Source organism: Dipodomys spectabilis, unplaced genomic scaffold (assembly GCF_019054845.1).
Source record: "Dipodomys spectabilis isolate Male_0828 unplaced genomic scaffold, ASM1905484v1 ptg000118l, whole genome shotgun sequence".
NCBI classification, from domain to species: domain Eukaryota; kingdom Metazoa; phylum Chordata; class Mammalia; order Rodentia; family Heteromyidae; genus Dipodomys; species Dipodomys spectabilis.
This window is the reverse complement of record NW_024870795.1, coordinates 6,824,145-6,840,803: the sequence shown is the minus strand read 5'-3', so window position 1 is coordinate 6,840,803 and position 16,659 is coordinate 6,824,145. Positions and strand designations below refer to the sequence as shown.

The 16,659-nt window shown below is 44.9% G+C and overlaps 1 protein-coding gene across 1 annotated transcript; it reads left to right on the top strand.

The window, feature by feature from the left end:
* The first annotated feature begins 2,265 nt into the window (after positions 1-2,265).
* Rpa2 (replication protein A2) lies at positions 2,266-16,094 on the top strand. The gene is made up of 9 exons (XM_042688724.1): positions 2,266-2,400; positions 2,576-2,682; positions 4,149-4,250; positions 7,307-7,420; positions 10,796-10,870; positions 11,723-11,839; positions 13,424-13,531; positions 13,680-13,774; positions 15,322-16,094. The coding sequence occupies exons 1-9, from the start codon at positions 2,391-2,393 to the stop codon at positions 15,404-15,406; spliced, it is 813 nt and encodes a 270-aa protein (XP_042544658.1). The 5' UTR covers positions 2,266-2,390; the 3' UTR covers positions 15,407-16,094.
* Positions 16,095-16,659: the final 565 nt, after the last annotated feature.

Genomic DNA, 16,659 nt, shown 5'->3' with positions numbered 1-16,659 from the left:
TGCCAGCCAGCCTTGAATGAAAAAGATTAGCTAGGTTCTGAGGTCAAGCCTAATATCAGCACCAAGCAGGGGCAGGGGGATGGAAAGCTGGGCACCCTTGGTTCAAGCTTGTAATCCTAGCTACACAGGAGGCTGCTGTGTGGTAGAGTGCTAGACTTGAGCAACAAAGCTCAGGGATAGTGCCCAGGCCTGGAATTCAAGCCCCAGGAAAGAAGAAAGACAGAAAGGAAGGACAGAAGGAAGGAAGGGAGGGAGGGAGAGAGGGAGGGAGGGAGGGAGGGAGGAAATGAAGGAAGGAGGTCAGGTCTGGCTGGTGCCATATTGGCCACGTGGTGGATGATAGGGTCTGGCATCTTGTCTTCATGCTGGGGGAAGGAAATGCCCCTGATATCACCTGCCTCCCAGGTGATGGGTGTGCCCGGATCCCTGGAGACCAAGGTGGAAACTTGGCTGATAAGTTACTGAATCTGTCAGTCCAGTGCCTGGGACTGGGAATTTCCTGAAGATCTGCCCTCTGCGCTGACCTATTTAGGCCCAGACCAGCTTACCAGCCAAGACTCCATGCCACCTGTCTCCCGGCTCATCTCCAGTCATCATGGCATCCCAATTCAGCTCTGAATTGGCTTGTTGGTATTTTGTTATTTTTTTCCTCTTTAGCATGTTTCCTAGCTGTGTTATGTGTATTTGAGTGCTGCAGGCCTTTGTAACAACTGGCGGCCTGCAGCCTGTTAACTGTATAATAAAGACTCCAATATTCTATATTTTAAAATGTGACTTCTGGGATGATTCACCTTACAATAGAAGGAAGGAAGGAAGAAGGAAGGAAATTATTTTCTTAAAAAAAGAGAAATTAGGGCTAGGAAGGTGGCTCAGTGGTAGAGCGCTTGCCTTGCATGCCTGAGGCCCTGGGTTCGATTCCTCAGCACCACATAAGCAAAAAGAAAAAAGCCGGAAGTGGCGCTGTGGCTCAAGTGGTAGAGCGCTAGCCTTGAGATGAAGAGCTGAGGGACAGCGCCCAGGCCCAGAGTTCAGGCCCCACGACCGGACCCAAAAAAAAAAAAAAAAAAAAAGAAATTATTATTATTGCCTCCCTCAGCCCGGGAGACAATCAGACACAGCCAGGAGTCAAGTCAAGCAGGAAGAAACTCATTTATTTTTTATTTTTTTTGGTCCGGTCGTGGGGCCTGAACTCTGGGCCTGGGCACTGTCCCTCAGCTCTTCAGCTCAAGGCAAGCGCTCTACCACTGAGCCACCTTCCCAGCCTAGAAACTCATTTATTAACACAGAGCAGCGCTTTTTAAAGCAAAAAAGAGCGGGTGGCATGGCAGGGGAGGAAGAGGAAGCAATCACTGTCAAGGTCATACCTTATCAGACACCTAAGCTTTCATGGGCTGGTTACTCACTGAACGTAAGGTGAATTGGGCTCTCACGGACTTTCCTGCCCGGGCTGGCTTTGAACTGTGATCCTCAGATCTCAGGCTCCTGAGTAGCTAGGATTACAGGCGTGAGCCACCGGCGCCTGACTCAGTGCCTGCAGTTTTTGAAAAAGGAAATAAGACCTTTACGGTGATGCCATGCTGAGGTGGGAGGAAATGCTGTCTCAAAAAAACAAAAGGAAACCGGGCGCTGGTGGCTCACGCCTGTAATCCTAGCTACTCAGGAGGCTGAGATCTGAGGATCGCGGTTCAAAGCCAGCCTGGGCAGGAAAGTCCGTGAGACTCCTATCTCCAATAGGCCACCAAAAAGCCGGAAGTGGCGCTGTGGCTCAAGCGGTAGAGCGCTCGCCTCGAGCTGAAGAGCGCAGGGACAGTGTCCAGGCCCAGAGTTCAAGCCCCACGACCGACAAAAAAGAAAAAAGAAAAGAAAAAAAAAAGAAACACAAAATGGCTCTGAGGTAAGGATTTTACCACAACGCCCTAAACGTGGACCGACTGGCGTTAGTTTGGCGGGAAAAGGAGACCGTCGACTAACGACAGTGACGTAAAGCGACGCTTAGTCCAGCCTGTAGAAGTATTTTTTGATTGGTTACGTTCTTGAGATCCTGCCCAATCAGCACCTCTGTCTTTCGCTTCTCTCCTCTCTCTTCCCCTATCGGTGGCGCAGGGGTTTGCCCTTAGTAAAAGTGGCCGCAGAGGCTTCGGTGCCCACCTGGGGTAGTGCGCCTGTTCAAAAGCTTGGCCTGAGGAGGCGGGCAAAAGCGTACGCTACACGGCCGTTGATTGGCTGGAGCGTGAAGTCTCAAGCGCGCTGATTGGCTCAGCCAATCGCGGGAAGGAGTTTGTGGCGCGTGGGCAAAGTAGACACGACTGGCCGTAGCCGGGTTCTGAGGTGTTCGGAGAACTCACCAGACCGAACTTTCTGGCCCCTTGCCTGACGGACCGGCAAAAAAGATGTGGAATAGTAATGTTAAGGGAACAAAGGAGGGGAAGGAGGAAAGCGGCGGGGGACCCAGCGCGGGCCGGGCTGGGGGGTCGGAGGGGCGGCGGCGAACGCGGGCAGACGGGCGGTGTGGGGGAGGGACCGGGCTCGTAGGCTCGGGCCGCGGCCCCCATAACCCGCGCTTGTTCAACACCAGGTGGGTTTGAAAGCTTCGGCGGCACGAGCTACGGCGGAGCGGGTGGTTACACTCAGTCCCCTGGGGGCTTCGGGTCGCCCACCCCGACGCAGGCCGAGAGGAAGTCAGTAAGTTCCGCGGCGCGGCGCGTCCGTCCCTGGCTGGGAGCCCCTGGCCGGCCCCGAGGGGCTTGCAAGGGGGAAGGGGTGAAGCCAGGACGGAGTTATTAAAGGCCGTTATTTTCCACTTTGTTTTATTTTGTCGGCTTTGAACCTCGATCGTCAGATCTCAGCCTCCTGAGTAGCTAGGATTACAGGCGCCCGGCTAATTTTCCATTTTAAAAACGAGCCCTCCTTCCTTGTCCTCGGTCATTGCTAGTAGCTAACGAGTCAGTCTTGTCAAACTCTGCATTTGTCTTCCTGCAAAAGCTACTTTATGTTTCTTCTATCTACAAGTCACTCACTTTCTCCCCCCCTCTTTTTTGTGCTGGTACCAATGCTCCAAAGCCAGAGCCTGGGCACTGTCCCAGAGCTTTTCTTCTGCTCAAGGTTAGCGCCTTACCACTTGAGCTACAGCTCCACTTCTTGCTTTCTGTTGGAAACGAAGTATCACAGTGGGGCTGGGAAGGTGGCTCAGTGGTAGAGTGCTTGCCTTGCATGCATGTGTCCCTGGGTTCGACTCCTCAGTACCACAGAAGCAGAAAAAGCTGGAAGTGGTGCTGTGGCTCAAGTGGTAGAGCGCTAGCCTTGAGGTGAAGAGCTCAGGGACAGAGCTCAGGCCCCACAACTGACAAAAAAATTTAAAAAAGTATCACAGATTTTACTTCCTGGGTTGGCTTTGAACTGTGATCCTCAGAGCTCATCCTCCTGAATACCTAGAATAACAGGCATGAGCCACTTCCTCCTATATCGCCTTGCCACCCCCCCACACTTGTCGTGGGCTTGAACTCTGGGCCTGGTCTGGCTTTGAACCATGATCCTGAGATCTCAGCCTCCTGAGTAGCTACGATTACAGGCATGAGCCACCAGCGCCTGGCCCTCCTATACTTTTAAGATAACATTACAGATCAAATCCCATTTTTCAGGTGTTCATGGGGCTGCATTTTACCGTCAGAACATTTGTATTAAAGGAAACTGTGTACTAGTTTTTTGTAATATGTTATCTAGAAACATAGAGCAATGGGAGTCCTGTCTCTGCTGACCATTTCTCAAACCCTTTTCTAATACCATGTTACCTCTGCAGAGTTTTGAGCAGTCTGCTTCACCTTGAAGCTGGGATTCCCTCTAAAGGTCTGCTATGGCAGTAGGTCTTCCCACCTTATCCCTTCTCCACTCTGGCATTTGGTTAAGCCACAGTGCTACACAAATTTACCCATTTAGCAGGAACTTTGGAGTCTTATGAAGCTGGGTTTGAACTGAAAAGTATGGCATTCATTAGCTTTGTGACCTTATTCTCTATCTCTAGTGAGGACAACAAGGTTTGTCTTGAAATTTTAAGGCTGAAATATATTCAAAGTGCTCCTCACATGGCAAGTATTAAATGAATGATGGTTGTTTTCAGTTGAATTTATTCACACAACTTTTTTTCTCTTTAGAGAACCCGAGCCCAGCACATTGTACCCTGTACTATATCTCAGTTGCTTTCTGCCACTCTCACAGATGAAGTATTCAAAATTGGGAATGTTGAAATTTCACAGGTATGTAAAAGAGTTTATAGAAGAACCATTTAAGCTGGTTACCAGTGGCTCATACCTATAATCTTAGCTACTCAAGAGGCTGAGATCTGAGGATCACAGTTCAGAGCCAGCCTAGGCAGGAAAGTCTGTGAGACTTTTTATCTCCAATTAATCACAGAAAAAGTCTGAAGTGATGCTGTGGCTCAAGTGATAGAGTGCTAGCCTTGACCAAAAGAGCTCAAGTACAGTGCCAAGGCCCAGAGTTCAAGTCCCAGGACTGGCAAAAAAAAAAAGAAGGGACACTTACTCAACAGAAGAATGAAATGAGACTTCATTTTATTTTGATTGATTTACTTTATTGTTATTGTAAAGGTGATGTACAGAAGGATTACAATTACTTGAGTCAGGTATAATGAGTACAGTTCCTTTTTTTTTTGGTCGGTCTTGGGGCTTGAACTCTGGGCTTGGGCGCTGTCCCTCAGCTCTTCAGGTCAAGGCGAGCACTCTACTGCTTGAGCCACAGCACCACTTCTGGTTTTCTAGTGGTTTATTGGAGATAAGAGTCTCACGAACTTTCCTGCCTGGGCTGGCTTTGAACCTCGATCCTCAGATCTTGGCCTCCTGAGTAGCTAGGATTACAGGCGGGAGCCACCGGCGCCCGGTTCAGTTCCTTTTGTTGTTGTTGTTTTTGTTGGTTATGTGTCCTGAACTCAGGGCCTGGGTGCTGTCCCTCGGCTCTTCAGCTCAAGGCTAGCACTCTACCACTTGAGCCACAGTGCCACTTCCGCTTTTCTGGTGGTTAATTGGATATGAGTCTCACAAACTTTCCTGCTTAGGCTGGCTTTGAAGTGAGATCCTCAGATCTCAGGTTCCTAAGTAGCTAGGATTACAGGCATGAGCCACTGGTGCCTGGCTTACAGTTCCTTTCTTACAGTGAATTCTGTTCCCTCATTCTCAATCCCTCCCTCCTGTCTCTACCCATGAGTTGTACAGTTCATTTTCATCTATGTCCAGTGAGTTCCACTGCTGCATCTTTTTTCACCCTTTTTTTCCTCAGTTTGTGCCTTCTCTCCACTCTCCCTGAGATATACACTCGAATACACCATGCATAAAATAAAATCATCAAATAATTAAAATAAAAAGAGACATCTCTTGTTCCTATATCTTGGAGTTTGTTCACACACATACACACATATATGAAAAGCCATGTAGACATTGCTGCTTTTTGTTCTCTCCTAATAGAAACTCACTGTATTTAGAGTATCTGGAATCCTGTATAATTTATCACATCCCAGTGTCTTTCAGATTTAATTTCTACATATCAAGAGAACATGCACCATTTGTTGCTGAGCATTGCTTATACCACTTAACATGATTTGTTCTAGTTCTATCCATTTCCAGGCAGATGACATTATTCTTTCTAATGGTGATGTAAAATTTCATTGTATAGCTGGGCGCTGGTGGCTCACGCCTGTAATCCTCGCTACTCAGGAGGCTGAGATCTGAGGATCACGGTTCAAAGCCAGCCCGGGCATGAGAGACCGTGAGACTCCTGTCTCCAATAAACCACCAGAAAACCGGAAGTGGCGCTCGCCTTGAGCTGAAGAGCTGAGGGACAGCGCCTAGGCCCAGAGTTCAAACCCCACGGCCGACAAAAAAAAAAAAAATTTCATTGTATAAAGGTACCACATTTTTTTGTATCCACTCATCTATTGTGGGGCATTTGGGCTGTTTCCGTATCTTGGCTATTGTGAATAGTGGGACAGTAAACTTGGATGTACAAGTGTCCTCATCGTATCCTGGCTCATGATGTTCAGGGTAGATGCCCAAGAGTGGTATGGCTGCGTTATAGGGAAGGTCTATGTTTCTTTTTTCTTTTTCTTTTTGGTCCTGGGGCTTGAACTTTGGGCCTGGATGCTGTCCCTGAGCTCTTCAGCTCAAGGAGAGCGCTCTACCACTTAAGCCACAGGACTACTTCTGGTTTTCTGATGGTTAATTGGAAATGAGTCTCAAGGACTTTCCAGCTTGGGCTAGCTTTGAGCCATTATTCTCAGATCTTAGCCTCCCGAGTAGCTAGGATTACAGGCGTGAGCCACTGGCGCCTAGGGCGCCCAGCTAGGTTTCATTTTTTTGAGGAATCTCTGGTCTGCTATCTATAGTGGTTTTGCTAGTTTATATTCCCTCCCACCAACAGTTCAGTAGGGCTCTTTTTTTCCCCCACATCCCTGCCAACATTTGTTCAAATTCACAATGTTGGCTAATATAACTGGAGTGAGATGTAATCTCAGAGTTACTTTGATTTGCATTTCCTTTATGGCCAGGGATGATGAGCATTTCTGCTTGTGTTTCTTTGTCATTCTTATCTCTTCTTCTGAGAAGTTTCTTCTTAGCTTCCTTGCTGATTTAGTGATATTAGATTTGAGGGGGGGGAAGTAGGGAGTTAGTTTCTTGGGTTCATTGTATATATTGGATATTAGGCCTTTGTCTGTAAAGATTTTCTTTCTTTCTTTTCTTTTTTTTTTTTTTTTGGTTGGTTGTGGGGCTTGAACTCTGGGCCTGGGCGCTGTCCCTGTGCTCTTCAGCTCAAGGCTAGTGCTCTACCACTTAAGCCACAGCACCACTTCTGGTTTTCTAGAGGTTTATTAGAGATAAGAGTCTCACAGACTTTCCTGCCCGGGCTGGCTTTGAACCGTGATCCTCAGATCTCAGCCTCCTGAGTAGCTAGGATTACAGGCATGAGATACCAGTGCCCGGCTTCTAAAAGATTTTCTACCAGCCTTTATAGTTGTGGCTGTCTTTCTAGTTTAGAAACTATGTCCTTAGCTGTGCTGAAATTTTATTTTGATATCCTACTTGTGCCCCTCGGACTCTTCAAGAACTTTTACCTATACCTATAAGTTCTAATGTTTCTTCTACTCTCTCGCAGTAATTTCAGAGTTTGGGGTCTGATGTTGAGTTCTTTGATCCACTTTGAAATAATATTAGTGCATGGTGGAGGCTTCATTTTAAAGTGCATAAATATTACTTTGGTTTCCTGGAAAACTAACTTTTAATTTTTTTTTCTATCTATAACCTAGGTCACTATTGTGGGAATAATCAGACATGCAGAAAAGGCTCCAACCAATATTGTTTACAAAGTAGATGACATGACTGCTTCACCCATGGATGTTCGTCAGTGGGTTGACACAGATGTAAGTGACTCTGGATTAGGGTGGAATTACTTTTGGACTTTGTAGATGATGGAATCTTCTAATCTTAACCTTTAAACATTTCTTTTTGGTGCTAGTTCTGGAACTCAGGGTCTGGGCACTGTCCCTGAATTCTTTTCCTCAAGACTAGTTAGTATGCTACAACTTGAGCCATAGCTCTACTTCTGCCTTTTTTTGTGGCTAATTGGAGATAAGAGTCTCTTGGGGGGCTGGGAAGGTGGCTCAGTGGTAGAGCACTTGCCTTGCATTCCTGAGGCCCTGAGTTCGATTCCTCAGCACCACATAAGCAAAAGGAAAAAAGCCGAAAGTGGCGCTGTGGCTCAAGTGGTAGAGCGCTAGCCTTGAGCTGAAGAGCTGAGGGACAGTGCCCAGGCCCAAAGTTCAAGCCCCACGACTGGACCCAAAAAAATAAACAACAACAACAACAAAAGAGTCTCTTGGATTTTTTCACCAGAGCTGCCTTTGAACCACAATCCTCATATCTCAGCCTCTGAGTAGCTAGAATTATAAGCATGAGCCAGCACTGCCCAGCTTACTTTTATTTTTATTTATTTAGTTTTTATTTTTTGCCAGTCCTAGGGCTTGAATTCAGGTCCTGGGCACTGTCCCTGAGTTGTTGTTTTTTTTCCTTGTCATTTGTGGGGCTCTGTGCCTGGACGCTGTCCCTGAGCTCTTCAGCTCAAGGTCTAGTGTTCTACTAGTTCAGTCGCAGGCCACTTCTGGTTTTCTGGTGTTTAACTGGAGATAAAAGTCTCATGGAAGCCAGGCGCTGGTGGCTCACGCCTGTAATCCTAGCTACTCAGGAGCCTGAGATCTGATGATTGCCATTCAAAGCCAGCCTGGGCAAGAAAGTCCGTGAGATTCTTATCTCCAATAAACTACCCCAAAACTGGAAGTGTGCTATGGCTCAAGCAGTAGAGCCTTGGCCTGAGCTGAAGAGCGCAAGGCAGCGACTAAGCCCAGAGTTCAAGCCCCACAACTGACCAAAAAAAAAAGTTTCATGGACTTTCCTGCCCTGCTGGCTTTGAACCACAATCCTCATGTCTCAACCTTAGTGGCTAGGATTACAGGCATGAACTACTGGCATCCATCCTGAGCTTCTTTTGCTCAAGGCTTGTACTCTACCACTTAAGCCACAGTACCACTTCTAGCTTTTTCAGCTTATGTGGTACTGAGGAATTGAACCCAGAGCATCATGCATGAAAGGCAAGCACTCTGCCACTAAGCCACATTCCCAGCCCCCAGTTTATTTTTAAACTTTTATTATGTCTTTAATTCTTTGCATAAATGTTTATAAATTTTACAAAATACTATAAAACTGAAAGGAAATAGAATTTAAATTCCACAAGAATAATTTTTATTTTGTTAACCACTGTATCTCTGATATCTAGAACAGTGCCAGTGACAGAATCTTTGTGTGTGTGTGTTTGCCAGTACTGGAGTTTGAACTCAGAGTATCCCACTCTTACTGTTTGCTGGTTAACTAGAGATAAGAGTCTGAAGCCCTATATTGCCAGTGGCCCACGCCTATAATCCTAGCTACTCAAGAGGCTGAGATCTGAGGATTGCAGTTCAAGCCAGCCTGGGCAAGAAACTGAGAGACTCTTATCTCCAATAAACCACGAGAAAACCAGAAGTGGTGCTGTGGCTCAAGCAGTAGAGTGCTAGCCTTAAGCTGAAGAGTGCCCCAAGCCCAGAGTTCAAGCCCCAGCACCAACAAAATAAAGAGAGAGATAAGAGTCTTCCAGATTTGTCTGTGTTGGCTTCAAACAAGAACTCCAGAGTAACTAGGATTATAAGTATGAGTCCGAGCACCTAAACAGGAGCTTGCCTTTTTGCCCTGTCCAGCTTGGACTTTTTTTTTTTTTTTTAATTCTTCTTATAAAGGTGATGTACAGAGGGGTTTTAGTTACATAACAGCCTGGGCTCTTGTTCTGATATTTGAACCATTTACATATCTAAGGTGGAGTTCACATTAGCTTTTTGCCTACTCGAGCATTACATATTTATATGATTTGACACTAATTTTATTTTTATTTTTATTTTAGTGTTGGTCGTGGGGCTTGAACTCTGGGCTTGGGCACCATCCCTCAGCTCTTCAGCTCAAGGCTAGCGCTCTGCCACTTGAGCTACAGCGCCATTTCTGGTTCTCTGGTGGTTTATTAGAGATAAAGAGTTTCACAGACTTTCTTGCGCAGGCTGGCTTTGAACCTCGATCCTCAGATCTCAGCCTCCTGAGTAACTGGGATTACAGGCATGAGCCACAGGCGCCCTGCTTGACACTCATTTACTATTCTAAACTACACTGGGATTAATGTCATTATTTTGGGGGGGGGTGGTTCTGGGGCTTGAACTTTGGGCCTAGTTGGTCTCCCTGAGCTTTTGTGCTCAAGGCTCATGCTCTACTACTTGAGTCACACCTCTATACTTCCAGCTTTTTGGAGATTAATTGGAGATAAGGGGCTCATGGAATTTGAACTAGGCTGATTTTGAACCTCCATCCTCATATTTCAGCCTCCTGAGTAGTTAGGATTATAGGCATGAGCCACCTGCGCCCAGCTTTTAATGTAAATTTTTTTTTTTGCCAGTTGTGAGGCTTGACCAATTAATTAATTAATTAATTAAAGTTAGCTGGAAAAAATGTTTGCCTTAGAACACTGAAGGAAATTGTTAGGGTTTTTGTTTTTTGTTTGTTTTTTGCCTGGCTGGTGCCTAGAAGCAGCCCAGGCACCAGTAACTCATGCCTGTAATCCTAACTACTCAGATCTGAAGATCACAGTTCAAAGCCAGCCCAGGCAGAAAAGTCCATGAGACTCTTATCTCCAGTAAACTACTCAGAAAAAACCAGAAGTGGGGCTGTGGCTCAAGTGATACATTAGCCATGAGCACAAAAAGGTTCAGGGACAGCACTCAGGCCCTGAGTTCAAGCTCCAGGACCAGCAAACAAACAAAAATAGAAGCTAGGCACTGATGGCGTACATCTATAATCCTAGCTACAAGAGACGGAGACCTGAAGATGGAGGTTCAAAGCAAGCCTGGTTCAAATCCATGAGACCCTTATTTCCAGTTAATCTCCAAAAACCTGTAGTAGAGCTGTTGCTCAAATGGTAGAACACAGCCTTGAGCACAACTCAGGACAGCACCCATGCCCTGAGTTCAAGCCCCAAGGACTTATTGCATCTTTTAGTACACATACATACACACTGTGGATTCTAAAAGTCAGGACAAACTAGATAATGCCACATGAGGGTTTCGTGCATCTACTGTATATCTTTCTCTTTCTGTAATTTAGAAATTTGAAGAGACTCTCACCAGCATCACTAAAACCTTACGTGTATGTATGTGTTTATCTTTTAGGATGCCAGCAGTGAAAACACTGTGGTTCCTCCAGAAACATACGTGAAAGTGGCTGGCCACCTCAGATCTTTTCAGGTAAAGTCAGAAGAAAAATGGCGCAGTTTAAATGTACTTGAGTGAAGAGATTTCTGGATTTATGTGTAGGTTTTACTTAGCTGTAGGACTCCATGTTTGATGGGATGTTATTGTCATTCTCTTAAGAGGAAATAACTAGTTTTTGCCTTAATATAGAAATACCAGAGTGCTACAGAGTAACATCCATTAGATAAAGAATGGAAAACACTGGTCAGGCGTTGGTAGCTAACGCCTATAATCCTAGCTACTCTGGAGACTGAGATCTGAGGATCACGGTTCAAAGCCAACCCAGACAGGAAAGTCCACGAGACTCTCATCTCCAATAACCACCAGAAAACAGGAAGTGATGTTGTGGCTCAAGTGGTAGTGCTCTCCTTGAGCTGAAGAGCTGAGGGACAGAGCGCCAAGCCCAAAGTTCAAGCTCCATGAGAATGGAAAACATTGTAACTTTGGAAAAATAACATCTATGAATTAGTTTTGTTTGTCCCTTCATTGTAGATTATATTTTAATTACTCCAGTGTTTTTTTTGTTTTGTCGGTTGTGGGGCCTATACTCTGGGCTTAGGTGCTATCCCTGCACCTTGAGCTCTGCAGCTCAAGGCAAGTGCTATACCACAACACCACTTCCAGTTTCCTGGTAGTTAACTGGAGATAAGTCTCAGATTTTTCCAGCCTGGGCTGGCTTTGAACCACGATCCTCATATCTCAGCAAGGATTATATGCATGGGCCACTGGCACCCAGCTCCAGTGTTAGTTTTTAACTATATTAACGCATTAGCAAATACTATAGCCATGTAAAGAGTGTTAGCTTTAACCTGCTTATCCTTTATATTTTCCTGTTTATTTTAATAGAACAAAAAGAGCCTTGTGGCGTTTAAGATCATGCCCTTGGAGGACATGAATGAGTTCACCACACATATTCTTGAAGTGGTCAACGCACACATGTTGCTGACCAAGTCCAATAGCCAGGTAAGCAGCTTCCCTGACCTTCCCCCACATGGCTGCTTTTGTGTTCTGCCTTTGATTTCTTTAACATTTTAAAGGGTAAACCACAAGAAGTTCACAATTTCTCCATGAGCCTAGCTGTTCGTTTGCCAGTCCTTGAGGTTGAACTCAAGGGCCTGGGAGTTGTCCCTGAGTTTCTTTGGTTCAAGCCTAGTGTTTACCACTGGAGCTATAGTTCTACTTCCGGTTTTTGTTTTTTGTTTTTGTCAGTCATGGGCCTTAAACTCTGGGTCTGAGTGCTGTTCCTTAGCTTCTTTGACTCAAGCCTAGCACTCTAGCACTAGAGCCATGGTGCCACTTCTGGCTTTTTCTGAGTAGTTTATTAGAGACAAGTGTCTCATGGACTTTCCTGCCCAGGCTGTCTTTGAACTGCAGTCCTCAGATCACACCCTTCTGAGTAGCTAGGATTATAGGTGTGAGCCACTAGTGCCTGGCTGTGAGACCCAACTAACCACCAAAAGTGGTGCTGTGGCTCGAAGTGGTAGAGTGCTAGCCTTGAGCAAAAGAACTCAGGGACAGAGCCCAGGCTCAAAATTGGAGTCCCAGGACTGCCAAAAGAAAAATAGAAAAAACACATGTTGGGCCCCAGTGGCTAATGCTTGTAATCCTAAGTACTCAAGAGGCTGAGATTGGAGAGTCTCAGATTGAAGACAGCCAGGGCAGGAAAGTCCATGAGATTCTTGTTTCCAATTAATAATCCCTTCCCACCTCCAAAAAAAAGGGCAGGGGGAGTGAGATTGGTCAATTGGTAGAGTGCTAGCTTTGAGTACAAAAGCCAAGGACTGTTTTCAGGCCTTAAGTACAAGCTCCAATGTGATGCACAAAAAATTAAATGGGGGGGGGGGGGGGCAGGGAGATGGGAGGGCAGGGATGGTAAGGGGAAACAAAGGAGGAGGCAATAATGCTTGATAAGAAATGTACTCATTACCTTGCTCATGTAATTGTAACCCCTCTGTACGGTATTTTCACAATAAAAAAATAAAGAGAATACAGATTTGGACTTCTAGTTGTGTGTGTTGAATATCTAGGTGTTGTATAATGTTTTCACAGGTAGAGGGAGCCACTTGAAAGCTTTTAAATATAGGAGTGGCATAATTATAAGGACTTACCACTTGAAGCAATGAGGGGAGGCTTGATTAGCATTCAAGAGCTGAGGTAGAGGAGATACCAGTTAGGAGACTAGAATGAGAAAGATAACTGGATTCATGGGCTGTGGGGATTAGTAGATTTTGGGAGGGAATGGAGACATGACAGATGAGTCAGGTCTACAAAGCTGGGCTGGAGCCTGGATTTACTAACTAAGATGAACTGTAACACGGAAGCAGCTTTGAAGAAGAAACTAGTCATTATGCATATGTTTATTTTTAATATGTGCTTCAAACGATTCTTTTACCTCCCTCTGATATTCTCATTATATAATAGCTTTCTCACGTAAGCAATTGTTACTGGAACACACTTAAATTCTTAGCTGCTTATTAACAATTTATTTAAAACAGCAAAAAAGTTTAACATGGTGAATTTTCTGATGTTACTTATTTTTCAATTCAGCCCATGGCAGGAAGACCCTCTCTCAGCAACCCAGGAATGAGCGATGCAGGGAGCTTCAGTGGGAATAGCTTCATGCCCTCCAATGGCCTCACTGTGGTTCAGAATCAGGTAAATTGCCTGTGTGACTCCAGAAATGCAAAACACAGGCCTGAAGTTCTCTTACTTTAATGATCTAAGGCTAACCTAGGCCTGGATCCTGGTTTTTTGTTTGTTTATAAAGGTAAACTAATTAAAATCTTTCTAATCTGAATTTCAGGTGCTGAACTTGATTAAGGCTTGCCCAAGACCTGAAGGATTGAACTTTCAGGATCTCCGGAACCAGCTCCAGCATATGCCTATAGCCACAATTAAGTGAGTGAGTGCTTTCTGTGAGCCATTTCTATCTTTTTTTTTTTTTTTTTTTTGTCCTTCGTGGGCCATTTCTATCTTTAACCTCTTCATAGTTTCTACTAACAAAAGTAAGTTTATAAAGTAAAGCTGACTATGGGGGGGGGTCCTGTGACTCATATCTACTAGAAGGGTGAGGATTAGTACAGTTTAAAGCCAGCCTGAGCAGGAAAGTCTGTGAAACTATCTCCAACTAACCTCAAAAAGCCAGAGGTAGAGCTGTGGCTCAAGTGGTAGAGCACTAGCCTCGAGCAAAAAACAACTCAGGGACAGTGCCCAAGCTGAATTCAAGTCCCAAGCCCAGTACAAAAGAAAAGAAAAGCCAGGGAAGAACACAAGGCCCTAAATTCAAGCCCCAGTACCAGCATTTAAAAAACAAAAACAAGAAGTTAGTTGGGGCTGGGAATGTGGATTAGTGGTAGAGTGCTTGCCTAACATGCATGAAGCCCTGGGTTCAATTCCTCAGTACCACATACACAGAAATAAACAGAAGTGGTGCTGTGTGGTTCAAGTGGTAGAATGCTAGCCTTGAGCAAAAGGAGTTTAGGGACGCCCAGGTCCTGAGTTCAAATCCTGGGACTAGCTGGCAAAAAAAAAAAGAAGTAGTAGTTAGCTGGCCACTGGTGATTCACACCTGTAATCCTAGCTTGAGATCAGAGGATCTTGGTTCAAAGCCAACCCAGGTGGGAAAGTCTGGCTCTCTGTTAATTACCAAAAAAAGCCTGAAGTGGAGCTGTGATTCAAATAATAGAGCACTTAACCTTGAGCAAAAAGAAGCTCATGGACAACACCCAGACCCTGAGTTCAAATCCCAACATACACATAAGCTGTCAACTTCAACCCATAATGGTAAGATACAGAATTGCTATCATGTAGTAGGTTCTTTATAAGTTTGGGCTATTACTAAACATGTTACTGGCATGACCCAAAGGACCTCAACGATTGATGGCAACATACTCTTTGTGGAAAGCCTTTTTTTTTTTTTGTGGGGCTTGAACTCTAGGCCTGGGTACTGTCCCTGAGCTTCTTTTGCTCAAGGCTAGCACTCTACCACTTGAGCGACAGAGCCATTTCTGGTTTGTTTGTTTTTTTGCGGGGGGGGGGGGGGAAGGAGTGGGGGTCTGTCGTGGGGCTTGAACTCTGGGCTTGGGCACTGTCCCTGCGCTCTTTAGCTCAAGGCAAGTGCTCACAGCACCACTTGTGGTTTTTAGTGGTGTTTGAAGATAAGAGTCTCGTGTAGAACTTTCATGTGCTAGGAGATTTCATAGGCAATCTGGACTGTAGCTTTAGATTCTTGTTTCACTTTGCTTATTTAAATAAGGCCGTATGTTCTTGAATTGGGAGAGGAATTCAAGCCAGCCCTAGTAGCCATTATCAATTTTGCACTTTTGTTAGTGCCTTCTATGAAGAAATGACTGAATTTTCTGAGCTAGGATAAAAACAGCATCCAGAAGGCAATTTCCTTCCCTTACTAGTTTGAAAATGACCCTTCTTTTATTTATTCTTTCTAGGCAAGCTGTGGATTTTCTTAGCAACGAGGGACATATTTATTCTACTGTGGATGATGATCACTTTAAGTCCACAGATGCAGAATAACTGGATCTCCTTGAGTATCTGAGAGATTTCACAATCTGTTTGCTCCAGCTGTGCGTGTTTGGCCAGGTGATTTCTAGGAAGGAGGTTTTGTGCTGATGGCTTCCTGCTCTCTTGTTTTTGTTTTTGTTGTTTAGAAACTGAAAGGAAAATGAGCACTTGACAGGGAGGTAAACCAAGGTGGGGTTCGTTAAAGAAGTTCCACATAAGCTTACAGAATAAAAAAGATTTATAAGAGGAATGCTACAGAGACAATAGGGCAGTATTAATGTCAGGGTTTATTCTTAAAACATATTCCTTTTGAAGACATGAGCCTGATCAGGACCGACCTGTGGGCAGAGAATCTACTGAGGGACCCACTACCTTCTGCCCTATTTTTGTTACTCTGGTTCTGTAACATTACTTTTCAAAATTGCACTTTCCTTCCTTTCTTGCCTTCCATGCTGCTGTAAAGGAGGTTTGTGTAAACATGAGGTTCTTGATTGGGGTGGCCTCAAGGGCCAGAGGAAAGGAAGAAATGTTACTATGTTTTGTATTATTAAAAGAAAAGAGTACATCCAAATGTTTAATGAACTGTTCTGTTATTGCAATAGCTTGTGAGTGAAATGTTTTCCCTTTTTCTGAGCTGATGCAATTGCCACTTTGTCATCTAAGACAGTGTAGCATAATTATAATAAAACTTGGATTTGAATCCTGGCTTCTACTTTTTAATTAGGATCTTGATTTTAAGTCACCTGTGGAGCCTACATTTCTACATTTATAGAGAAAATTTTTTTTCCTCTGAGATTTGTGGTAAAGATTAAAATGGCGAAAGGTATGTAGCTATAGTTCAGTGGTAGAACACTTGATTGGCATATGTTAGGAGTTCAGTCCCCATCATTACTGAGTAAATGAGTGACTGAAACGTGGACCTTACTGTTGACTTTTTTTATGGTGTGTGATCATATAACTAAATTGAGTACCATTTGATCTCAGGTTGAAATTTTTTTTGGGAGGGGGGCAGTCAGTCATGGGGCTTTGAACTTTGGGCCTGGGCCCTACTTGAGCTGCAGCGCCACTTCCAGTTTTCTGGTGGTTAACTGGAGATAAGAGTCTCACAGGCTTTCCTGCCCACGCTAGCTTTGAACCTTGATCCTCAGATCTCAGTCTCCTGAGTAGCTAGGATTATGAGCATGAGCCACCGGCTCCCAGCTTAGATGAGACTTTCTTTGCCAGTCCTGGAGCTTGTTGTTGCTGGTGGTGGTCATGGGCCTGAA